Source organism: Zootoca vivipara, chromosome 4 (genome assembly GCF_963506605.1).
Source record: "Zootoca vivipara chromosome 4, rZooViv1.1, whole genome shotgun sequence".
Lineage (NCBI taxonomy): Eukaryota > Metazoa > Chordata > Lepidosauria > Squamata > Lacertidae > Zootoca > Zootoca vivipara.
The window spans coordinates 24,542,650-24,569,651 of record NC_083279.1 but is presented as its reverse complement, the minus strand read 5'-3'; the positions used below and the strand labels follow the sequence as shown (position 1 = coordinate 24,569,651).

At 40.3% G+C, this 27,002-nt stretch overlaps 2 protein-coding genes across 5 annotated transcripts in view; both read right to left on the bottom strand.

Moving 5' to 3' along the window:
* Positions 1-6,256, bottom strand: part of MCF2L (MCF.2 cell line derived transforming sequence like) — a 136,878-nt gene extending 130,622 nt beyond the window's left edge. Inside the window, exons 1-2 of one of the 3 annotated variants that reach the window (XM_060273375.1) lie at positions 6,045-6,256; positions 1,893-2,082 (exon numbers count right to left, since the gene is read on the bottom strand). In XM_060273375.1, the coding sequence (XP_060129358.1) occupies positions 1,893-2,061 (169 nt within the window). In that variant the 5' untranslated portion in view covers positions 2,062-2,082; positions 6,045-6,256. The remainder of the gene's footprint in view (positions 1-1,892; positions 2,083-6,044) is intronic. The other 2 variants (XM_060273381.1, XM_060273388.1) reach the window with 2 other exon arrangements.
* Positions 6,257-9,382: 3,126 nt separating this feature from the next.
* ATP11A (ATPase phospholipid transporting 11A) overlaps positions 9,383-27,002 on the bottom strand; it is a 109,403-nt gene continuing 91,783 nt past the window's right edge. Inside the window, exons 26-30 of one of the 2 annotated variants that reach the window (XM_060273373.1) lie at positions 24,815-24,880; positions 22,448-22,551; positions 20,902-21,067; positions 15,175-15,279; positions 13,670-13,803 (exon numbers count right to left, since the gene is read on the bottom strand). In XM_060273373.1, the coding sequence (XP_060129356.1) occupies positions 15,190-15,279; positions 20,902-21,067; positions 22,448-22,551; positions 24,815-24,880 (426 nt within the window). In that variant the 3' untranslated portion in view covers positions 13,670-13,803; positions 15,175-15,189. Of the gene's footprint in view, positions 13,804-15,174; positions 15,280-20,901; positions 21,068-22,447; positions 22,552-24,814; positions 24,881-27,002 lie in introns of both variants that reach the window. The other variant, XM_060273372.1, reaches the window with a different exon arrangement.

Here is a 27,002-nt window from a genome sequence, read left to right as displayed (position 1 = left end):
AGTGCAGCTGAAGCTTTTACTTTCCTTTTTAATAACTCCAACTTAGCATTATACACAACCTGACCTGTGGTTAATCTGAACTATGGTTTATTGAAACAACGCAGCTTCATAACCATGGTTTGGCAATAGTTTAAGATTAACCACAGTTTGTCAGGTATGGGTGAAAAGTCAAGCTGCAGCTAATCAAAAACAGAAGCAAAAGCTTCTGAAGTCCTCCTTCTTGGTAGTGGCACCCGCCCTGTGGAATGCCCTCCCACCAGATGTCAAAGAGAAAAATAACTTCCAGAGTTTTAGAAGACATCTGAAGGCAGCCCTGTTTAGGGAAGCTTTTAATGTCTAACAGACTATTGTATTTAAATATTTTGTTGGAAGCCGCCCAGAGTGGCTGGGGAAACCCAGCCAGATGGGTGGGGTATAAATAATACTATTATTATTATTATTATTATTATTATTATTCCTTTTCTAATTAAATATTTGCAGACATGAAAAAAGAAATGTTTATATCCATGTTCAGTACAGAGGCTTCCTACAGAGGCTTTCTAACGAGCAAAGGTTTAATTATTATTTCATTCGAGTTTTCAGGTTGGGATGCAAACCTGATCCCTTTGGCCCCCCCTGTGCATTCACTGTGCAAATGAACATTTGGTACCTGAAAATTGATTTTTTTTTCTTGCAAATTTACACCACCAAACGTAGATGACTTTATTCACCAGAATCCTATGTCCTTCCAGTATATGGTATCCATCCACTGCTAGCTATTTTCACCACCAAGTATTTCTGAACTGTGCAGGCATTGCAGCAAACTCAAAAGCCTGTTTGTACAAGGAGATTTCCTAAAGCATTTTTTTCAAATTTAGCCACTTATCATTTTGGGGGGGTAGTGGTGGTTAGGTGTGTATGCAAAATATCCATAGCTGCCAAGTTTTCCCTTTTCTCGCGAGGAAGCCTATTCAGCATAAGGGAAAATCCCTTAAAAAAAGGGATAACTTGGCAGCTATGAAAATATCCCAGGATATTTTAATTCAGTTGTTTTCAAACACCTTGTTAACCTGGCTAAGGAATGTGTCCTTGTGCAATTCTTCCAGTTTTGAGTCTGATTCAACATTAACATCCTAGAGTTTCTGGACAGTATTGTTGTCGGCTCACAATCAGAATGTTCATGGTGGATTTCAGGAAACTAGAATCTGCTTACGTTGAATAAAGCAGACAACCCTTTTGCTCTAAGTAGCTGGTTGCAGTGTATGGCATAAACAGGGGTGGGGTGGGGGAGGAAGCATCTGCAAAAGCAAAATGGTAGGCAATTCGGGGGGGCCTCACTATTTCCCCAGAAACATGTCTACTGCACGCCTAATTAATTGCCCTAGCTACAAAGTATCAAACATTAGCTGAATAACCGTATTGAAAGCAAGTTCTGATGTGCTAGGATGCAATGAAAATATGCAAATGCTAATCTAAAGATAAGTTTATCTTATTAAACCTAGAACTCATTTATCCTACATTTTGCAGAAGCAGGAAATGGATGTGCTGATTGGAGACACAGAAGTGAGAGAACACAGGTGAGAGGACACATATAACACGCAGACTGAAAAGCTATTGGCACAGCTTCACACATTTGTTAACAAATTACCTCCTTCCTGCTCTTAACACTTTTTCTGTCATAAACACCCCTCTCCTGTGCTGTTTCTATATGAATAGGAGAAACAGGAATATAGAGGCCAGTGTGAGAGGCCACAGGGTCAAAGATGTGGGAGGAGAGGAACTGAGTTTCCTAGCAACATTTTTAAAAAATGTATTCCCTGCTTTGTCGATTTTCTTTGTGACTTTATATATGACATAGAGGAAGACTTGCTTTATTGTAAAGTGTTTCTAAGGTGTAGCACAGATTGCCTTACCTGGCTGTACTGCCAACATCTTCTGCTTATCTTGCACAAGCCGGATGATGTCCGATACCACAATGTGGTGATCCATATCTTCTTTCCCTTCATTAGGTTGATTTTCTTTTGAAAAACAGCTGCAACTTCCATTTTCTTTACACAGGACAAACCTCCAGTAATTAGACATGAAAGTATCTGACTTCAATTCCTACAATTTAAAAAGGAAAAAAAAAGTTTATTCCACAAGCAGCGGCAGCTCATCTGGGGACATGGTCATGTTCTTAGGTTTTCTGCACCTTGTAAAATACAACACATCCCCTAGTTCTAAACTGGAGGCCACTTTGTAGGGACTGTTTCAAAAATTAGAATACAGATTTTGCTTATTCTGTAGGCCTAACAAATATTTAATTCGTGCAAATGCTTTTAGACAAAAGACCAAGCTGCTGATAATTTTGCCCTTTGTAATGCTGTATATATTATCTCATAATGTAACATCCCTTTTCAGAAAATGATTTCTGGCATATTGAGAAGCATCAAATAACCTCTCACAAGCTGAACCTGGCAGGATTATAGAGATAGCTGGCATTGATTAGCCTAAATGTTAAATTTTCTGAAGAGATATTGAGCCAGAAGTCACAGAGGCTACAACCCTATGTCCACTTCCCTAGGAGTAAATCCTACTGAACTAAACGGGGCTTACTTCTGAATAAACACAAATAGGATAATGATTTGCCCGTCAGGGTACTTTTCTTATTTTTGGTTCCTTTCAGAAACTTGTCATCAAGCTGAGGGCAGGAGGCTTTTAAAAATAAATAACTGTGTATGCATAAGATTTAATAAAAAAAAATCCTGGGACTTTCAGCATTCTGGCAGCTTGTGTCTCAAAAGCAACAGCTCCAAACCAAATTCTCGGCAGAGATGAATTTTGCCCAAGACAGAAGACATTTAAAATGCATTAAATTCCCTGTTTTCATCCATTTTTAACCAGGTGACAAACTAAAAGCCATATATAGCCAAGGGCATTTCCAGTAGCAGCACCCTCATGTAGAACTCTTCCCCCCAGGAAAGTCTGGCAGGCTGTTTACTATGAATACTTTATTCATCTAGTTGACAAATAAAACTAAAATTTCTTCCAGAGGGCATATATGGAGCAAGGCTATTCTGCTGTTGGCTTGCTGCTTGTAGGTTATTTTAAGGTTTGGGGATTCTCATTTTTAGCTGTTGAAATACTGTATTTTTATGGTTATGGGTTATGTTATATGTTGTATATGTTATATGTTGTTATATGTTGTATTTTTAGGGTTATGGGTTATGTTATATGTTGTGAGCTGTCCAAAGGGTGACAAAAGCGTCACAAATCCAACCAAACCAAACCACATAATTTTGTAAAATTTAAATGGATATGAATTTTAAGGGGTATGAAATATACTTTAATATTTCAAGATATAAAGTTTTTCCCTCCCCCCACCCTGCATTATTGTGCACCTTGCTAAAAAGTCACTTTTTTTGGGAAAACACATGGAAGTGTACTGTATACAATTTCCAATGTTCAAGAGAACTTCAGTAGCTCAGCAGCTCCAAGCAAAATGTAATTGTGAATTAAATTGAGACATGGCATTTTTTTCCAACCACACAGGGAAAAGGGGAACAATTAACCTGAAAGAGATTATTACAACATGATATTTCTTCACCCTACTGGTTGCCATCTCTTTGTAACATTTACTTCTATGAAAAAAGGAAAAATATAGATTTTTAATACAGGACTCTTTCTTGAAATATAATGTACATTTTTTTAACACAAGACCAAGATAATAAATTCAACAATTGCTTCCATTTAATGGGGTTGTACTGTATGCACCGTTGTGCTTAATGGAATTTACTCGCAAGGAAGAATGCCTGGCTGCACACCTTATCTGGGAGTAAACTCTGTTAAATACAGTGGAACTTAACTTCCAACATAAAATAGGATTGGGCTTTTTCATTATCTATGGATATAAATTATATTTTTAGGCTGTGATGCTAATATCCAACCTATGTCGCTGGGGAGGGTAAGGATCCAGCAAAAAGCACAGAAGAGGCAATGCTACTGCCATTAGAGGATCCTGAAATAAGGTGCTTCAGCGGCAAGAGGGCTGCCCAAGAATCCTATCCAGGTAGGTGCTGTATACAACTTATACCTGGCTGACAGGTGTTGCAGGGCTTTTTATGCAGCAATGGCTGTACAAGCTCCATCCCATTCTACTGCTCCCCAGACCGGATTCAGATTGCCATTTTTTCATTAACTGCAATTTATGCACCTAAAAACAAAAACAAACCACACTATCTATCCTTTCAAAATGTTAACTGATCCCATCCGTGGCTGCAACCTTACCACCGAACTGTGAGTTAAGTCTCATGAAAGTCATGCTTGACTTCTTGCTTACAAGCAGTCTGAGGTTGGAACTCATGTGGCAACCTCCTCTTCCTTAGTTTTGTTGCTTCAGCAGGCAGGCAGGGGATGGAAGTAGAATTTGTTGGTTCTTTTTTAGGGTTGCCATATTTCAAAAAGAAAAACCAGAATACCCCGAAACTTGCTGAACATTTTTTAGGAAGATCCCAAGACCTGTTCTTGGCTTCTCTGCCTTCCATATTCCCGGTTCCAATGGACACCAGCCACCACAAATTTATACCAATACGCAGTAACTGAAGCATGCGACTCTAATTAGGCCTACTCAGACATGTATATCTGATGTGTATTTGAATATGTAATTTTATTTTATAACGTGCATTTTTGAAACTACTAATTTCATTTCTATTTTGATATTTTTTAAGGTTCCCTAAGTTTTTTAACATCTGATTTTCCTGGCAATTTTAATGTCTGCTTCATGTAAACAGCTTATTCGTGTTGATGACTAAGCAGTATATAACAGTGTTCGAAACTCCCATTATTCTAGGCGCATTTTGCAACAGGGAATTTCATTAGCGTGAGCTTTTTCTGCCGCCCCACTTCCAGCTACTCTCTGAAGACTGGGGGAAAGACCCTCCTAAGGATATTAAGGGGGTGGGCAGGGGAAGGACTAGACCATGTGAAAAATGAACATAATATTTTAGCTGCAGTTCATTCATTTTCAACTCTGTATTCTTGTTATAAAAAAAAACTCACCTGGACATTCTGTTGCTGCGCCCGTAACATAGCTGCCAAGTTTCCCCTTTTCTCACGAGGAAGCCTATTAATCATAAGGGAATTTCCCTTAAAAAAGGGGAGAACTTGGCAGCTATGGCCCGTAACCTAGGTTTAAGGTGCCATTTAGCTCCTACCTCAGTTTCTAACATAGTTATATAAACTTGTTAAAATAAATTCTCAATATTCCCATTTGCAGCTGGGACATTAAAGCTGATAGAGAAAACATATATTGTGAACCGTCCTGAGATCTTAAGATGAAGTGCGGGATATGTCTAATACAAATAAATGTGAAAGAGGAACAACACACAACAGTCCAAGGTGTCTGTCCTTGTGCCTTTCAGAGCAAAGGAATTTTAGCAACTGCATCTTTTCTCAGGGCAGCACCAACATCTATGACATGGCAAGACACACCTGGTCTAATTCCCTCCAATATACAACAATTGACATTACAGGTGGACAACTCAAGCACTTTTCAGTTACTAAGCTAGAGAAGTCCCTTGAACTTAGAGGGATTTACGAGTCTCTGCAGACCGCCAGGAGCAATCTAGGGGTTGCAAGACAGGAGTTTCCCCCCAGGCCTACAGAAAAACAGAGCCTGAGGGAATTTAACCCGGCCCATTTTGCATGCAAGGCAAAGCCCTATCTTACCCCACAGCTACGGCCCTTGCCTCCAAGCCCCATCGACCAGCCGGTGCTCTCGAAGCAAAACTGGGAGTCCGAGGTTTCTCTACAAACTCACAAAGGAACCGGCGGGGCGTGAGGGCGCGGGAAGCGCCGTTTTGCAGCTAACCTCTCCTCACCTTTCTTTCCCAGCAAAGGAGGGCGAGGAAACAAACACAGCACCCACCCCACCCCAAACTAACGTGCACTGAGTAGGAGAGCTGGTAAAGGCGGGAGCAGCCGGAATTCAAATCATTCCCCCACCCAGCCACCCCACGGCTAACCCCTCGACTAGGAGGAGCCGCCTGAACCCAAACAAACACACAAAGCACATGACTCGCGCTCACCTCCGGGGTCGGGATGCTGCTGCTGCTGCTTTTTCTGAAGGCTGCGACGGCGCTACCCGGCAAGGTGCTCCCTCCCTCCTCGCCTACCAGTGTTCCTCTTTTTCTGCGCCCTTCTTCACTCGCAAGTTCCTCTCCAGCCTACGGCACGGGGAGGACCTGCCTCCTTTCTCCGGGGCAGCCCGGGACGCCGCGTGGAGTTGGCGCGAGCTGGAAAGCGGTAGCAGCACCGACGGCGCCCCTCACCTCCTCAGCCTCGCCGGGCTCGCCTGCGTGCAAGCCGAGCGCCGCCCACTCCTTCCAGCCCACCGCTATTCCGGGCAGGAAGGGGAGCGGGGTGCCCAGGGCTCCTTTGTTGCCGGTGGGGGGGGGGGAGGAGGAGGATGCGCTGCACTGAGCAAAAAAAGGGACCTGAGGGGCTGGAAAAACGGAAGTAGCCCTGTGCTCGGCTCGTCGCCTCTTCCCTCCCTGTTGTTTCTCCTTTTGCAGGATGGAGTCACGCTTAGGCTGCTGCAGTCCTGGTACCTGCTCTTCGCCCCCGGGAGTAAACCCCTCTGGACTCAGCCGCGCGTACTTCTGAGGAGACCTGAATATAACATCTCGGTCTTGCTTCTGCCTCTTTCTTACCCGTTATTCTTGCCTCCTCCCTCCCGCTTTGCGTCTGGACAGCTGCTGCTGTTTTGCGCTCATAAAGCCTCGTTTCCGAAGGTGTAGCAGCAGTCCTGCCTAACCCCTCTTTACCTGGGAGCTGAATTCAACTGAGCGTTCTTCTGAGTCGACTTGTTAAGGACTGTGCTGTGTAAATTGAGAGTTGTGTGCGTGTATGTGTCTGTATGTAGACACATAGTATCTCAACGGAAGTTTACACGACACGTCTACTCTGAATATATCCGTCTCTATGTCTCTGAAATGAAATAAAGTTTCTGTCAAGAGCTGAGTTTTTAGAATCATAGAGTTGGAAGAGACCACAAGGGCCATCCAGTCCAACCCCCTGCCAAGCAAGAAACACCATCAAAGCATTCTTGACATATGCCTGTCAAGCCTCTGCTAAAAGACCTCCAAAGGAGGAGACTCCACCACACTTCTTGGCAGCAAATTCCACTGTCGAACAGCTCTTACTGTCAGGAAGTTCTTCCTAATGTTTAGGTGGAATCTTCTTTCTTGTAGTTTGAATCCATTGCTCCGTGTCCGCTTCTCTGGAGCAGCAGAAAGCAACTTTTCACCCTCCTCTATATGACATCCTTTTATATATTTGAACATGGCTATCATGAGGGGTGTGTGGGCAAAAGTGTCTTCCAGTGAGTTTGCCTGGCTGCAAGAGTGCTATATGGTAACTTGTGTCTAATAATTCATCCTGCAGTTAGACTTCCTTGTCAGGTGGGGCAGCCACGTCTAGGTGGCGTATTTCAGGGTGAGAAGGAAGGGAAACGATACACTAACCAATTCCACTGCACCCCCCAAAAAAACTGGTAGAGAGGATGTGAGGTCCAGGCCAGGGGAATGGAAAGGCAGCGACCTTCCAATTCTAGCCTTCCCCATGCAAAAAGTGTGTTAATTTACATAATGAGCTATATATAAAGGTCAAATTAACAACAACAAAAAATAGTTTGAAGGCCATGAAAAAAAGAGGATGCAGTGAACAAGAGGATGTAAACAAATAAAACAGTTTAGACAAGTTAAAAACTTGTGCGGAGCTTGCTTTCTCCAAAAAGTCTGTTTTAACCATGTATCATGACACCATAGATACTTTAGGGTGTGTTTGTTAACTCATCCTTGAGACCCTCTTGCTAGTCATGTTTCTGACCTTTAGATTTTACTTCCTGTTCTACAACCAATGGAAAGCTTTTTAACTGGTTGCTATAGTGCAGGCATCCCCAAACTTGGGCCCTCCAGATGTTTTGGACTACAATTCCCTTCTTCCCCGACCACTGATCCTGTTAGCTAGGGATCATTGGAGTTGTAGGCCAAAACATCTGGAGGGCCGCAGTTTGGGGATGCCTGCTATAGAGGCATCTGGAAACTAATTGTGGAAAGCATTTTTTTTGGGGGGGGGATTTACTGGTTGCTGGTTTTTCTGCCCAGAAAACCTGAAAAGGCTTCGTGCTGAACTGTGCACTCTGATAAAATCAGAAATTATACCTGAGTTACAGCCTAGATGGCGAACCAAACAGTGATCCGTAGTGTACACAAAGCAGTGTTTCTGTTCCTCTAAGGCTGTTTTTATCCTTTGCCATCAAATACTCATGAAAAATAAGGGGGGAAATAGCCACTATGTGAGTAATTTAAAAGAATAAAGGGTAACTTATGGTAAATATTTTTTCAGCTCACTTTAAGTTATCGCTTTATTTCACCTTTTAGCAATAAGCACCAAATCCTGCTATGCTAATCACAACTGCAGAATGAATTAATTCTTGCTTCTCACTTCAGACAAACAAACATGCTTCTTTATTGCTGGCTGCGTAGAGTACAACTGATACTGAAAAGCAGAACAAAGGAAAGTTCAAGGCATGGAGTCTTAACTCTAGGCCATAATACAAAATTCTAACTCTTGTGTTACAGGTTGTTTTTCCAGCATCAGTTATTGGGTGATTGTGATCATGAAAAACCCACCCTCACGAAGGGAACGACTTGAGTGAGGGTTTCTGCTATTTACATTGTTCCTGTTCTTAATACAAATTGCCGTTCTTTAAATGAAGGCAGCCACTCCCTGTCATGTCACACATAAAAAAACCAAATTCGCTGTTCCCCCAAGTAGCTATGGTATCACAATCTAACGCGCGGCAGTGGGCTGTTTTCTTGACACGCTATGATTTTGGTCCACACAAGTACCGTACACATCAGGAGGAACTAAATTTCATTCTGTTATGACAACAGAAGTGTTTCTATATATGAAGCTTAAAGTAGTTCTTCTTTTAGTCTGTTCATAACACCTACATCTTCTCTGGGTTTCTTCATCCAAAGTTATGGCTGATTTTGAGTCCTGAAAATCCTGCTATAATGTGTCAGTCCATATAGGAAAGCTTGCACTGTGCAGGAATTAGCATTCTCACATCTTCACTGGTTAAAAAACAACAACCATGGGGAATTAAAATAATCTAGCACTGTACCCACTGTTTTGAGATTTAATGTGACTACTTGAAAGTGCCTACAGTTGGTGCACTAACGGAAACACTGTATGTGGAACTAGTGAATGCCTGCAGCGTATAAACAAATGGGCAAAACTGCAGTTAGAAACTGAAATGTTTGTTGAATGCAACATTTTTGTTTTGAATTGAATATATTTCCCTCTTCTCTTCTAAATGACTTCTCTTGCTCAGTAAAAACAAGCACACACCCCAAAACAAATATGCAAATTTTATTTTATTGCAAGCAGATTTAAACATCTACTGCTTTATACAATCTACAGAAAGTTCAAAAATATTAATATAAAGAATTCATGTTTAGGTATTTACGGAAAAGAAAGTTTAAAAACAGCACTGAAAATAAACTTTACAGTAATGCACATGTATATTATATATATTTATATTTATTTATATCCTTAGTATTCGAGACTGCTTTGATCCAGTTAATGAAGTGTTATAGCTTAGTCTAAACAGTAGTTTTGAAGGCTGAATTATCATCAGATAAGTGCACCTATCATTATACCATTTAAAATACATGTCAGTATTTGGTGCTGATGAGTAAAGATATTTTAATGATTAATGCACTGATAACTATGATCCACCATTCCCAAAAAGCTGATTGTTTGTTTTTGCCAATTACACATTATAGACTGAAAGAGTATTGATAGTGCATACAAGACAGAATTTTGTCCAGACACAATATACAATTAAAATTCTGTACTTCTTTCAACAAAGGTAAAGCTGTATAAACTGAAGTGTGCAATTGTGCAATGTACAATCATGTACATATTTCTCTCTTATAATACTCGACAGAATTCCATTAAAGCTTCTCAACATGATCTCACTGATATCACCAACTAGTGCAGTTTCCTTCGTTTGATACTTGCATTACAGTGGGATAAATAGGCTGATGCAAGTGAATAAATGGTACTGTATATTAAAGAGCTGAATAAATTAATAATTACTGAGGGCCATCAAAATTATCTGAATATTACTGCAAGCCACTCTAAAGAATAAGTAGAGTTTCAATGGATGTATATGTTTTAGTCTTAATGAATATTTGGTTGATGCCCTCCAGTTCCAACACATTTATGAAAGCATTTGAAACGTTTACACATTAGATGTTCAACAATTGAGACAAGGCCATTTGTGTGACACAGAATGGAGTTTTTCTCTTCATATAAATTTCTATCAATTTTACATTTTTGACTGAGGTCGCAACCCTACTATTGATCGTTGGTTGTTGCGCCTGACTAATTCTCCTAATCCAGCCGGGTGCATGGAAATATATTTCTGTGCATTGATCATCCTTCTAGAATTATTTCCTCCTCTCTCACTTGGTCCCCAAATGCACATGAAAAATCCTCTGCATCCATCATCAACTGTGACACGAGCACAATGCTGAACAGATGACCAAATTCTGACAGTTCAGACTTTCTGATCTTCCAAGGGTAATGAAGTAAATCTAGGTTATGCCTCACCACTGACAGCATCAGCCATTTATTCAGCTGGGCAGATCCTCATGTGTAGAGCAGGAATGAGCAGCCTGTGGCCCTCCAGATGTGGTTGAGACTCCAGCTCCCATCAGCCCCAATGAGCATAGCCAATGTTCAGGAATAATGGAAGTTGAGTTCCAGCAACATCTGAAAGGTCCCAGGTTTTCCCACCCTTGCTATATAGCAGCATGTGTGCACCAAATCGCTATGCACAAGAATATCCAAGGCCTACTAGTTTAGCTTCTGTATTACACCTGTACATCTATTACAGAAAGAAAATGAAGGCCTATAGAGCCTTTCCTCCCCCCCCCCATTTAAACAGTGTATTTTTAAAGCTCTGATTGCTTAATCATGGAAGCAGGATTCCTCCTTTAAATTCAAAAATATCCTCCTACTGGTAGTGGAGCAGCAATAAAGCTGCTAGCACATTTGCAGAGCTAAGCAGGGCCTGGTGTGGTTTCAAACTGGATGGGTGTTGAGATTCCTGCATTACAAGGGGTTGGACTAGAAAAGCCTTAGGGTCCCTTCCAACTGTACAATTCTATGTTTCTGAGATTTCTCCTTCTAATGCAATACAATCAATCATAAGTGTTTGTTTGTTTTTTTAAAAACTACCATTAAATATTTCAGCCTGTTGAAATATCATTCACTTTTTAGGAAACAGTTGAGATGCAAGAATATTGCAGTAAACCATTTTTGTTAGTAGGCAGAGCAGGAATGTAGCATTTTCAAATCATCAAGCAAAGGGTCTTCTTACTTAAGGCTAAAAGATGGAAATGAACAAAACAAAAACAAGCAACTGGTAGAAAGCTTCATGGAACAAAAATGTAAGAATAGTAGATAGCAGCAACTGGTTGTAAGCAGAAACTATCACATTAAAAGCTATTATTCACAAGCAAAAGCAAAAAAATTTTTTTTTAAAAAAAATCAGTAGCTTTTGATGAATCTGAAAGAACAAACCTATTTCTAATTTTAACATTCATCAGAATTTCAACATTCAACCACAATTCCACTATAAGCTAAATTCTGATCCAAAACTCATAGGTATAAAAAAACTCTCTAAAACATACAATTAAAAAACAATAGAAATGTTGTGTTAACAAATGTATGCATATAACAGATATATAAATAGCTACAGTATTGAAAAATATTTCAGTGCAAAGGCAATTTTAAGATTTCTTAAAAACCCATTAAAAATAATTTTGTTAACTACACCCAAACAGGAGATTTGTCACTACTACAGGTATAAAATCAATACTCACATCAAGTTAATTTTTAAAAAATATGTATTTGTAACCAGTGTTTTATGTAGGGGACATTTCTACTAGACATTCAAGTATGTAATGTCAAATAAATATTAACTTCTGGTATATTACTATCAGTATGTAAACACTGAAAATGGAAAGTGCTTCATTTTAAATGACAAACGCTGAGATGTTGTGCGTTATGAGGGGGGTGAGACTTGAGAAGTATGGGAACTCCCATCAGATTCTCTGTCTCTGTAATCTTTGGTATAATAAAATGTTCACAATTTGCCTTTCAAAGCATTATGTTCCCATCTCCCCCAAATCTCTGTTCAAGGAAGGCGAGAGAGAGAACCTGTGCATTCTCTTCCACACACACACTTTTTTTCCTATAAAGTAATCCTTCGGCAAAGTTGACACCCTAAATAAAACACTGGGAGAAAAGAAACAGAACTGATCTGTGTATGCTATTATGAAAACCGGTACACAGCAAAACTAGAGCCACGAATAGAGCCGAAGTACAAGCTGGCTGTAATGATTTAAAATGACAGATAAAGCGTTTGCATAACCATGCACATATTTTTTCTTTTCTGAAGAATGGTTGAATCCACATTCAAAGAGGAGGGAGGGGAAAACTTAACCTAGTGGTCATTACCAAATATAAGTAGTCACTAAGTAGACATTCTGTTAAACATTCTGTCTCCCTCTCCCTTTCAAAGTTCAAATCAAAAATTAAAAACCAGCATTTAAAATACAGTATTATCTAGTTGAGCTGTTATGGAAGCAATTACTTCCTTTCCTCAACAGGGGAGAAAACAAAAAAAATTCGGGTAGCAAAGCACTTCCTAATACATCTGTACTCTACTTTAGAGGTAGCAAAATGGTAGAATACTGGTTCGTTCTTTAATTTTCTAAGACTACGTTCTTAAATTCCGTAATTATTTTCAACTCAATACCTACATGGCCACTTCACTCGTTTGATAGCCAGCTTGACTTCCCAAAGGTCTGTAGGCAGTCTAAGTAAAAATGTATTGGTCTAAAGTGTGGGGAAGGGTGTTGGGTCTTAAAATCACACATAGACGTCCTACTTGGTGACTTACAATAAAATGGATATTAGAGAGTGTTTCTTGAAAGCAGATTTGCACAGAGGAAACACCAGTTTGTTCTACAGAGAGAGCAAAGAAAAGACAAACACAAGTCAGAAACAGCACCTATGAAGTATGTTCTCAGCGACTTTCACTGGGGGTCTGAGATGGTTGCTTATTTAGAGGGCTGACAAAATTTTAACCACTGATCTCAGAAGATGACGTTTGACTAAAGCAGGACTCTTTCAAGTAAAAAAGAGATGATGGTTTTCGACAAAGTGAAATTACAGTGCTGCTCATCCTCACAGTGCCAGACTGTGTAGAAAAATCCATTGCTTCAACAGTTTAAAACATAATAAGGAAGGCCAAGACTCCTGGGAAAGATTTGTACTCCATGCTCTTTGATCCAGTTTGTCATATTATTACATCGGACAGTTAAAGCCAGCAAAATTTCAATCAGTGCCGTTAAATGGTCATTTGCGGATGTAGTAGGAGTGGGGGTTGGAATGAGAGGGAGGAATAGTTGCTAGTTCTTAAAGGCTTGAGTTGGTGATCTCTCATAGAGATGTTTCCAGACCTGAACCCCCGTGGTAGTACCTGGCACTGGAATCACAACGCTTATTATTGGAATAGCCAAAGATGGAAGGGAGTACTGAATAATCATAGTTTCTCCAATGCGTAAACATTGTTTTTTTAGAATGAGAACTAGACCTTCTTGCTGGGGTATTGCAGTCATTGCTCCTGTATCTTGGACTCTTCAGAGAGGCAAGAGGTGTGAATTCTGAAAAATGGTCCCGACCATGGCTTGATTTATTCTGCCAAGAAAACAAGTAATAGGTTATGAAGCTGTCATCATAGTAATTAACTGAAAGGCTTTAAGGTGGTACCTATCATAGGGGCAATATGGCCAGATGGAGACATATAAATTGCCAATCGAGCTCCACTGTTTGGCTTATTTAAAAAATGCAGGCACAGTCTCAACAGAGGAGTAATTTCAATTAATTTTAATACACAATTTCATCTTCTTTTACATACAGAACAACTTTTTGTTAACGTTTTGCTTAGTAGGAATAAGATACTCAGATATGAGCTACTTTTTATCCTGCCTGTTGGATGTCTCATAATCTTTTGATATTTGGAATGACTGATACAGTTGATATTTTTCTCAGTAGCTAGCAGATAAATTTAAATTGATAAGTTAATTTATACTGTCCTTACTGTTCCTAGCCTGTATTTAGGAAAAGTCCAGAGTCTCTAGACTATTCTGCACCAGAACAGATGGGAATTTGAATACACTCTCCTGATCTCCGTGGAGTGTGTCGCTTTATGGAAGCTATTTTAGGAAATCCCAATCATCTGGGCATTTGTGTCACTTTGGAAATTAAAGCACTTCCTTTTCTGAGGGCTGTTTTTATCTTTGAATAAATGTGTGGCTGAGACAAAATGCTTTTGCTTCCTGCTAATACTTGTGTCTTGTAAAATACCAAGTTGCAAATGTTCCCTGTGGGGAGATATGAAGACTCCAGCAGATATATGTGCCCTTGTGATCTGCTTTCCCCCAATTCTTGGGAGTCTGTAGCCTTTGCCTTACATTTGTTTAGCGGCCAGGCTAAGAGTTGATGCCTTTTGAAATTTTGCTTTATCATATTTCCACATCCAAAGGTGAAGACAGGGCACTGAGAAGGCAGGACCCAATATCATGGATTCATGATATTTTGGAAATTATGCAGATATATTTGAGGGGGGGGCAAATGGGATTCTGAATTTTGCTCAAACCAATGTTACTAATTTAATCTGAATCCAAATACTTGTGGCTTATGCTTAGTCACTGAATCTCATTTGAAGAATAGCGATTGACACAAAACAGCTTACAATTCCTATTGAATTAAAGCTGCAACCATGCACATAAATCGTATTAGAATCGGAGTAAAAAAAATCAGAACAAAACATGCAGCTTCTAAATCTCAAACCTTCCCAGAAGACCCACCCAAAATACCACAAAAAAAACCCAAAACTTACCTGTGCTCTGAAATGCATTGAGAACAGACTACGGTATCAAAAACTGCAGTGATTATATTTAATTTGATAAGGCACAGCAAAAACTCTGGAGGAAGAAGTTTTCTCTTTGAAAACACCACAGCACACCAACAGAAATTACCAAACGGTAACACGTGCAATACTGTTACCTATCAATGATCTAATTATGCCTCGGAAGCAGAAAGGGGTCCTTCAAGGAGTGGCCCATCGTTGTTCGCCAGTGCATTAAGGGCAGTTTTATGTTTCGTACTCTTCTGCAAGGATGAGGAAAAACACTGAGACTATTGCTTAATATGGACATCTAACGGTATCGGAGAGGAAAACAATAACTGCAGTGTTAGGATGGCTAACAATCATTAACACTGTTAATAAGAAATGAACAAACGAACAAGAAACTGTTATTGTTATAATAGTTTACTAGCAGATGTATATTATTTCAAACCCTCCTTGTCCTATTTACAGTGGAAATGGGGGAAAAGTGCATTTGAGATGATTGTTTGCAACAACCTTAAAGTCCTACAACATTTGTCCCAGTTGCAAATGGACTGTCTACTTCTGGAGGGGAAGTTAACTTCTTAAGTAGGAGGTAATCTTCTAATATGTCCATGTAAAGGCCAATATGAAGGTCACCCTATATGTATCATTTAACTACCACCACCACCACAGAATTTAAAGTCTTATCACATTGTTTCATATTTACTGCTTGACATTTTAATTAAAGGAAGGCTTTTTGAGGTTTTTAGCAGATTCGTGTAAATGAGGAAAGGGTATAGCAATTCAGTGTTCTTCAAGTATAAAAGTTTAAAACTGGCATCAAGTTTACACTAGGAGTCTTAATGTTAAAAAGGAGGAAAGAAGAATTAAGCAGAAAAGTTAACACATAAAAACAAATTTGTAATTCAAAATAATGATAATTATGTATAGTAGGCATACACTGGAATGAAAGAATGCATGCCTTATCACCAGCTAAATATTCAAATTAGAGGAATATTGTGACTGGTGTCATGACTCTTGAAACAGAAAAAAAGGAACAAGATTTGGCTCGTATTTTACCAAAAGAAACAGATTCCTCCAAAGCTTTTGCAGATTCATTGATTATAATAGCCCAAAGCAGTTTGCACAAATAGCAATATCAAACATTCTGAAAACACCAACAGCAAAAGAAGACTTTAAAAAGTCAGTTTAAAAAAACAAACAAAAAACCTGCAGTCATGAAACAGTGATCTTGCTCACCACATACAGAGGTCAAAACTGAACATAAAGCGAGAAACAGAATGAATTTGGAATTTGTTGAAATGGGAAGAGAAAAGCTGAAGAATCATCTATAGTTAAATTTCTAAGTTCAAACCAGGTCGTGCACAAACTACCCTGGTTTCTGATCTGGGTTTGCAGCAAAAGCACAAACCATAGTTTGCAGTTGTGAACAAAGTCCCAAACTTTGGTTTGCCTCAGACCAGGAAATAAAACAGCAAAATGACATGTGTAAGGAGAAGATGGTGTGCACAAGCCTCAAGGTCTAACCAGACTTGTGTACATCAGAACTACCCAATTTCTCAGGAGCTCCCATCACGCTTGTGTCTGCCAAACAGTCCACTGAGGTGGTTGCAACTCACAACGCAAACAAAATGTGCATCGGTCTATCAAGAACCACCATTACTTAAAATGGACAGTTCTTGCAATGCATATTATGCTATTCACATACAAACAATGACAAGTAAAGTGCACATAACCATTTATGGTATACAGGCACTTTTAGAAAAGCAAAAAGAGGGAATGTTGACAGAACATGTTGTAAGTACCAAGAGGTTTAACGTACAGTTTGGATATGAAGTACGGTATGACTAACATCATATGAACTGTGGACACACTTTCTAAAGTCCTCTGGACGAAATGGCCAAGCATGCAGAAAGGGGAAAAAATCACCTTTTGCTCCATTAGAAACTTAGACTGCTTGAAGTCTGAGAAAGCATAAAGATGGTGGACTGCTCAACAGAAAGGCACTGATGTTTAGTCTGATTTCCCCCAGAAGGTTGAAGAAAGTACCCGCGTACATCATTTACAGTTTAAAGCAAGGTAGGAGTTATTTAGGAAAAGGAGGTTGGAAGACAGGAGCATATTGGGAGAGGGGAAAGAAGAAACACAAGGAATAAATCTGATTAAATGCTAAAGGCTTTCTAGTGCATATTACAAATACAAGCAACAAGCTGCCTAGGAAGGAAATACTAGACGGTTCTTATTCCACCCATTAGAGCTAGTTACTTAAAACTTGCAATACCAGACTTCTTAAAATCACAGCACATAGTTTCCTTACTATTCCCTTTTCTAGATGTCTTGCTCAAGTAGACATCCAGAGTGTTAATAGTTTATACCAGCTTCTGTTAAGTGACCACCATAACTCTTCAGACAACTGTCAAAATGTTAAGGAATAGTTCAGCTTCCTAATCATACTGAATTATTTCCATACTATTCCTTTAATTTTTTACAGGCTACAGTATGCTAATTTAGTTCTTCACTTTGAACTTCTGGCTGTTCCCATAAGTCCAGTTGTGATTACCAAAAAACAGGTCATTCAGGTTATTACGTAGGAGTCAGTACGATGTGGTTTATACAGACAAGCAAGATTTTCTTTTACGTAATATCTAAATATTGATGATCACTCTAAAATCATCAGCTGGGGATTAACAATAAGGCAACTCACTCAAGGCATTCAATACTGGGTGGGGATGGTTTTGGCAGGTCAAATTTGGTGAATTGTGTTAAAATGGACTGATCCAACAGTTTCTGCTGAACAACCATGGTTCAACTTGCAACTATGTCTGGAATTACCGGTACATTTTTGCTTAAATTCCAGTGTCAGGTTTTTGCCTTGCAAGTCAGGCTCCTTTGGAGAAATGCAATGATATTCAGGAGAGGAAGGGGCAAGGCCAGAGGTGCAAATACTCCAGTGAGTGGCAGATTTACACCACCAGTGTGTTCGTATTGTGTTGGCTTTGCCCCTGCCTTGCCCCTCCCCTTCCATCGCCTGGTAAGTAGCAGCGACACAGATGATTAAAGTCCAAGAGAGCGGCTGTGGTCCACTCTATTTTCTGCTACTGCTGAACAGCATGGAAACATTTATGCCAAATTTTGATATCAGAATACCTGCCCTTGCTCTCCTAACCCTCTCCAAATACTGGTATTTTAATCTGGCTAGGAACTCTGATCTTAGGGTCGCCATATTTCAAAAAGTAAAATTTCTGACACCCACAAAGTTGTTGAGCTAGTGATTTTTAGCTTTTGGGGCTGTTTCTTTTTCCATTGTGTTGCCATACAGGACATGTCAGGAATTTTCCTGGCGTATGGCAAGCCTATGATCTTAATAATCCTGGCTTACAATTTATTTACTGTGTATAACCACTGGCAAGCTGATGGGAGTGTTTGTTTCAGTGCTGCAAAAGCTTTGTATCTTCCAATTCTTTGTGAACAATTAATTGGCCTAATCCAGATGAAATTCTCTCCTACCTCTCTTTACACACAGCAGAGGAATGAAATTGCATCTTCCAACCCAGCAATCAGGTATGTCTGCCTTGCCTCCAACACCACTAGAGGTCCATGCAAATTGAATAGGCTATACAGAGGCAAATCCAATGTATATAAATGCAAATTGTGCAATTGATTTCCTCTTCAAAAGCCCAGGAATTATCTGCTTGATTTGAGACCACACAAGTTGGATTTTACATCCTATTAAAGGACTACAGTTCATTCAGGACCGGGGTATCTAAATTCTACTAGAACAGGAGCACTTGGTGAGTGATCTTATTTTCTCCCACAGCACATAAGGAAGTAGTAAGTGAGAATAGTGCCCAAACCAAGTAGACTTTCATTATTAAATTATCAACACAAGAAGAGAAGCCACAGGTGTATGAAACTAATTTGACACTTCATGTTGTATCTACACAGATATTTGAAATTCAAGAATATTTTTAGCTATTCATCAAACAGAGGGAATTAAAGAAACACCAGATTAATGAAGGAGATGAAATATTGCTAACAGAAATATGATGCAGTTTTCATTAAACAATGTATTTAATACGAAAAGCATCTGTTGAAATTTCAGGATGACAATCTTTCTAGAAACTAGGCTTCAGAAACATGCAGCTTCAGTGTTCTAGTTAAACATGTACGGTAACACACGTTATCATTCAAAGCTCAGTATAATTTCTAAATTGACAACGTACTAAATTGTACTGGTGGTTCCAGTTATTATCTTTAATGAATGATTTTTTTATTTATTTTGACTAAAAATACTTTGCATACCTGAATTTGCTTCCTCTCATTTTTTTAATCGTTTTATTATATTCTAAGCCAGTATTCTAGATTGAAAGCTTCTTCAAATACAATGGGCAATAAAGTGATACATAAATGTAGGATATAAAACTTAGCGGAGTTGTTTGAAATTAGCTATCGATGCTAATTAGCATAAGTTAGCATTATAAGTTAATCAAGTTTAAAACAGGCTGCTAAACAGTTTCATGTTGTTTTGTGCCATTGAAAGTAACAGAAAGGGGACTTTCTTTCTTTTTATGGGGGGGGGGAGGTTATTAAAAAAAATAACAAATATCAGCCCTGCATCTGTGATTGAACTTGCACTTTCCCCAGATACTTACCGTAAATTATTATACTTTATTATCCACCTATCCAAGGTGGTTTACAATGATATGAAAATACAATAAAATCAGTTAAGCAATTTACAATCGGAAAATTAGGGTGCCTGCATAGTGTTTGGTGCCCTTAGTTGTGGGGGGTGGGAATAGCACAGCTTAAGAGAGGCTGCTACAGGGGAAAAGACCTCACCCAATGTCACATGGTCCACACTTCCAGGAAAGGCAGAACTACCAAAAGCTGCCCCCTCTGCTAATCTGAATACTATAGGGCAGGGGTGGCCAACTTCCAAGAGACTGCGATCTAAAAACTGCGAGTTAAAAACTGGGAAAGTTGTTGAGCTTTTATTTAGGAAGGAGGAAGGCCCATGTTTGGGGGGGGGTTCATGTAAAAGCTGTTGAGCTTCTTTAGGGAAGAGGAAAGCAACATTGAACGTTTTTTTTAGGAAGGAAAGCCCTGTTTTGGTGGTTCAGGTCATTTTAGGGGTGCAGGGCAAAGATGTTGAGCTTTTTTAGGGGAGCCAAAGTTTTTAAGCTTCTTTGGGGGGAGCCACTACCGGTGATCTACCACAGACGTCCAGTGATCTACCGGTAGATCACGATCTACCTGTTGGACATGCCTGCTGTAGGGTGTCTGTAGAGAAGGAGGTTGTCTTTCAGACATTTGAAAGCTAAAACATTTGGGGCTTTAAACACTAATGTGAACACCCTAAATTTGGACTGGAAACAAACCAGTGCAGCTGTTTTAGAATGGAGGTTATGTGAGTTTTAAATGTCTCTGTGTGTGTCTGCATTAACTCGTGTCCTGGGGCTTTTTCCATGTCTGCAAGCATGCTGCAAGGTGCTAGCAAAACGGGGTTTTTTGCAGGGGCGGGCAGGATATAAACTGAGTAAAATAAATAAATACAAATTTAATGGAAAGAAAACCTCACACACCACCTTTGGCCACCTCACAACCATCAGGTATGCTCACACCTGAACTCATTGAAATTATAAATAATTCTGCAAATGAGAGAGGGAAATGGAAGCCACTTTGGTGGTGAAGAAAAAGAGACTTAGAGGAGAGGTTTTCAGCAGGGCACTAGTACTAACCTTAAACATGCAAATCCAGCCACACTTGTTTGGAAAAATAAGTCCCGTTTGACCTCGGTGGAACTGAGCAGACTTCTCTGAGACTAGGCTGTAAATCTAAGATTAGGCATCCAACATCAATTATCAAGACTATGGGATGTTTACCTGGATTCTTTCTGTTGCTGTAGGCCATAATTGCCTGCATAAAATTTTCTTCAGAACATCTGGAAGAAGGCTCACCGTTATGAGCATAATAATACCCAGCCATGCAGGACCGCTAGACAGCATTTGCATGAACACATAGTACATCCTCTGGTAATTGAGAAAAGGCCTAATTGGGCAGAAAAAAAACAGAACACAGCCATGGTGGATAAATGAAGTTGAACTCAAAATATAGATGGTTTCAGCATGCAATAATAATAATAATAATAATAATAATAATAATAATAATAATAATGTTTATTTATTTATACCCCACTCATCTGGTTGGGTTTCCCCAGCCACTCTGGGCAGCACCCAACAGAATATTAAAAACCCGATAAAACATCAAACATTAAAAACTTCCCTAAACAGGGCTGCCTTCAGGTGTCAGATAGCTGTTTATTTCCTTGACATCTGATGGGAGGGTGTTCCACAGGGTGGGCACCACTACCGAGAAGGCCCCTCTGCCTGGTTCCCTGTAACCTCACTTCTTGCAGTGAGGGAACCGCTGGACCTCAGTGTCCAGGCTGAATGATGGGGGTGGAGATGCTCCTTCAGGTATACTGGGCCGAGGCCGTTTAGGGCTTTAAAGGTCAGCACCAACAATTTGAACTCTGCTCAGAAATGTACTGGGACCTTACCTTCCAAGTCCCGGACTGCAGAATCCGGGACCGGCAGCTGTGTGACTTCCAGTGTCGTTTTGCCCTTCTATGGGCATCAAAAATGGCCACCGCCGGCTTCGAAAGTCGCTTCTACACATGTCAGGAAGTGTGTCGACGCAACTTCCGGTGTCGCTCTGCCCATCTATGGGCACCAAAAATGGCCGGCGATGACACCAGAAGTCACGTCTATGCACCTCCGGACATGCGTAGATGCGACTTTTGAAGCCGGTGGCGGCCATTTTTTGTGCCCATAGAAGGGCAAATTAGAAAGAAAAAAAATTGGCCACCGGCAGGAGAAAATAACGGAGAAAAACGGGAGACGAAGTGATACGGGGGACCACCGGGAAAAGGTAAGTAAAAACGGGGGTTTCCCAGGGAAAACGGGGTACTTGGCAGCTATGACTGGGACCCAATGTAGGTCTTTCAGGACCAGTGTTATATCGTCTCAGTGACCATTTATTCTTATTCTTATTCTTACCTCACTGTCAAATTGTGGCTAGGTTCAAGGTATGAGTGTTTCATAAAATTTATCTTTGTATTAAGAACATTAGAAGAGCCTGCTGGGTCAAGCCTAGCTAGTCCAGCCTGCTGTTCTCAGTGGCCGGGCTGGTGCCTACAAGTCACCCGAAAGCAGAATCTAAGTGCACTCTGCCCCCTTGTGACTCTCAGCAACGGGAATTAAGAAACATATTGTCTCAGACAGCAGAGGCAGATTAGAGGCATCGTGGCTAGGGGTATGCTGCCTGAAGTGTGGGTTATTAGTTTTTTAAAAAAATAAATAGTCCGCAATCCCTTGTATGCGATTCTAGAAGTGGCATTTTCAATTATGCTTCACAGGTGTTTCTTACCAGATGATCCCTCCCCAGAGAAGGGAAAAGACAATGTAGAAAAGCAGTGATCCCCAGATCACAAAGTGATTGATCCAAGTCCAGTAGTGTGTATCCAGTGCAAGCTGCAAAAATGTATGTATATATTTAGATCATCGCCTGAGGATAGATGTCAATATGAATTATGTAAGTATTCAGTTTCACACATACATTTAACATGTTGGACTCAACATGACATGTACCTCCTATAACTTTTAAATTTACAAAACAAATGTGATAGGCAACCAATGAAAATTACTCTTAAACAAGAATCATAGAGTTGGAAGAGACCACAAGGGCCATCCAGTCCAACCCCCTGCCAAGCAGGAAACACCATCAAAGCATTCCTGACATATGCCTGTCAAGCCTCTGTTTAAAGAGGCTTGACAAGTCAACAAAACTGACAATCTCCTTTATATGCTAGGAACAGACTTCCTTTCACGGCATTCTACACATAGGAATATAGCAGTAGCTCTTCAGAGTTTCAGGCACTGACATTCTTAGCCCTACCTGGATATTCCAGAGACTGAATCAGGGATTTTATGCAAGCAAAGCAGATGTTCCGCCACTGAACTATGGCCCTTCTTTAATTCAGTTCTCAAGAGTCACTTACATAAAACAATTTTGGGACCATAATCCATCCATTGAGATAAGTATCGATCAGTTTTCTCCTAAGCAAAATGTGCCAGAGTTAAGTTTGCCTGGAAACTACGCAATAATGCTTTGGCCAGATAGTTCTACTCTTTAGTTATATATGCGTAGAAGCTGGTAAGAACAGATGCTAAGAGGTGTTTTTGTTTTCACATGTGGTTCATATGAATGAAAAGCAGGCCATAGGCTGAACCTTGCCTCAAATCAAGCCCTGGTAGAAATACACATTGACTGTTTCTTGTGCAATAAGTAACAAGTCCCAAGGGGCAGTATTGCTGGTTCTTTATTCAACAGTAACTAAAAGTGCACCACAAGCCATTCAGGCAGATGGGTTAACGCAGGTGGCTGCTTTTATTGAGATTCTCTGTGGAGAGAAGATATTTCTGAGAAACAGGGACAGGGGAGCATAAAAAGAGCACTGCTAGATCAGTCCAAATGTCTAATCCACAATTCTGCTTTCCGCAGTGACCCAGCCAAATGCATACAGAAAGCTCCCTCCTCCTTCTGTTTAGGGCTTTGAAGTACAGGGGAGATATACAAAATCTGGTCCACACCTATCAATAGGTGGGACCCCACATTCTGCACTAGCTAAAGGTTCCAAACCATCCTTATACAATGGAATAGGACAGAACAGGCACATCTCCAGCCCATAAGTCCACCAAGTTCCTTACTATCATTAATTGCATGGTGTCACACTCTGCCTGATAGAGAAGGCACAAAGACTGGGTGTGCTCCCAGACCCAACTCGGTCACTGGAGGTGCAGTGGACCTCAGTGGCTAGGAAAGCTTTCTACCAGCTTCAGCTGGAAGACAATGGCAGCTGTTCCTGGATCAGGGTGGCTTCACAAGAGTTTCTCATGTATTGCTAACTTCAAGGTTGGATTTCTGCAATGCACACTTTGTGGGGCTACCTTTGAGGTTGGTCTGGAGGCTGCAGCTAGTACAGAACATGGTGGCTAGAATGCTTGTGAGGGAAAACTACTGCCAATCTGCTACCAGGCCAAGATTAAAGTTTTGGTACTAACACATTAGGCCCCATACAACCCAGGACCAGATTACCGTGGTACCTCAGGTTGCAAACACTTTGGGTTACAAACGCTGCTAACCCAGAAGTAGTACCTCGGGTTAAGAACTTTACCTCAGGATGAGAACAGTTTCAGGTTAAGAACGGAGCTCCGGAACAAATTAAGTTCGTAACTTGAGGTACCACTGTACTTGAGAGACCACCTTAATCCTTATTTCCTCGCTATGTCACTGCATTCAGCAGGAGAGTTTCTTTTTCAAGTCTCTAAAATATCAGAAGCCTGCTCCACGGTAGTGCAGAGCAGGGCTTTCTGTGTGGCTGCCCCTGTTCTATGGAACAGCATTTCTGTCACAGCATGACAAGCAACCACCACTTGTACTCTCTGAAAACATTTTTGTTTTGATGTGCTTTTCCCATTCATTCACCCATATTTGTTTTTATCCTGAATTGACTGACAATATATTTCACTGGATATTTTCAAATTCCGCTATTATAAGAGAAGGAAGGGAAAAGAACCTTTCTCTATTCAGTTTTCCATATAATCCATAAGCTTATAAACCTCCGTCTTTTTTTCTGAATGAGGAAGTCCCAAACTTTTTAGCCTTCCTCCATATTGGAACGTGCTTCAGGAAGTGGTTCCAGTTTGGTTTCAACACACATGTAGGAGATCATACCTTCAAGGTAACAGTGAATACCAGCACAGTGAATACCAGTGTCCCAAAGGTCCAGTTTCCAAACATCTATAAGGAAAACATTCACAAGAAAAAGAAGTTTCAGGTTATACAGTCTATTATAGCAAGTTTCATTTAGTATTGTGTAATGCACGAAAAATGTGGAAGTGTACACATTTAAAACTTTCCTGGGAATTAACCCAATTATTCAAGGGGAGATTTTCATGTAGCCAAAATGGCCTCATCTATGCACAAGACAGAGGGAGTCATAGGCTCACAGAAACTCTGAGGTTTGTAGACATTTAAAAATGGGGGGGGGGGGAGAGGCAGAATCCTAACATTGGGTGGAGGGGATGATGGGTACTAAGTATACTTAGTGGATACAGAATGCTGATTGACTGGGGGGAGGGGGCAGAAAACCACATGGAAGAGGAATGTAAGGGGAAACCTGAAGAGGAGCACTCCACACTGCAACATGTTTGCTAGAGGTCCCATTTTTCCCCCAAATAGCAAGAAACATAAGCATAGTAAATGTGCCACTAATATATTCTCCCTTGCACCTTTATCACTTTCAGAATACTCGTACCATTTGCTCTCCACTAGATCTCTTGCTGAAAGCATCTTAAAAACTACAGACTTTTTATAAAAAATGAGATGAAGAGAACAATCATTCTGCTATAAAAGCAAAGGGGAGCAATGGACATTTTTATTGTATAGTCGTAATGTGCTTGTCTCGTGAGGTTGTCTTTTGTTATCTGGGTTGTATGGATAAAATTCAATAAAAATACTTTTAACAAATAAATGAAAAGTGGGGAAAAGTTTAGACGGCAGTCTTATACACCTTTTCATACAATTTCATGGGCTGCCAATTCCAACACATCTTTTGTTCAACCACAGATTTGGATCCAGAAACCACAGGTGGAATGACACTCATGCAAGAGCTCCTTCTACTCTACCTGAGGGACGCAGGTTCCCTCTAGGACAGGCATCCCCAACCTACGGTCCTCCAGATGTTTTGGCCTACAACTCCCATGATCCCTAGCTAACAGGACCAGTAGTCAGGAATGATGGGAGTCGTACTCCAAAACATCTGGAGGGCCAAAGGTTGGGGATGCCTGCTCTAGGATGTAGTGAGAAGGTAAAAAATGGGAGTAACTGGGCATCTTGTGCTAGCTGAGTTTTCACATTTGATTTTCCACAACCTTGCCTTCTCTATTAGCATAAAAAAGTGGAAAGAATTAGAAACTGACAAACGGGCAAGGGTGCAGAATGAAATCTCAGGAAATTTCTGTTTACTGAATAAGCCAAAGCATTCTGCTAAACAAAAGGCAATCATTTAAGTTCAGTTACTTCTAGTTTTCATGGTGTTATCAAGAGGTTGGTGCCTGATAACAAGAGTTAACATTTTAAAAGTTAATATAAGCCACAAAATCATGTCTTATGGTTCAAAATCCTGTCTTCCTAACAAGCGTAAGGCTCACAAAGCTGGTGTTTTGTGTAATGAATAAAAATTAAATTAGTCTGATTTCTATATTAGAGGAAACTAAATTTACAGAAAACACAGATCTCACAAGGTAAAAGTATTATAATAAAAACAAACAAAAACACAGTATTTCATTGCATAGGTATTTTAATGCTAGGGACAAGATAAATGCTATTTTGTGGCTATATATCCTTCTTGACTATAAAAGTATGAGACATTCCGGTTTTGTAAAAAGCCATGAAAACAGGACTAACAAAATCAGACTCCATCACACCAGCTAATCTTCCCTTCCCCTTTCCCACTTTTACAGAGAACTACTATGGAAGTGAGAGCTGGACCATAAAGAAGGCTGATCGCCGAAGAATTGATGCTTTTGAATTATGGTGCTGGAGGAGACTCTTGGGAGACCCATGGACTGCAAGAAGATCAAACCTATCCATTCTTAAGGAAATCAGCCCCGAGTGCTCACTGGAAGGACAGATCCTGAAGCTGAGGCTCCAATACTTTGGCCACCTCATGAGAAGAAAAGACTCCCTGGAAAAGACCCTGATGTTGGGAAAGATTGAGGGCACAAGGAGAAGGGGACAACAGAGAATGAGATGGTTGGACAGTGTTCTTGAAGCTATCAACATGAGTTTGACCAAACTGTGGGAGGCAATGGAAGACAGGAGTGTCTGGCGTGCTCTGGGCCATGGGGTCACGAAGAGT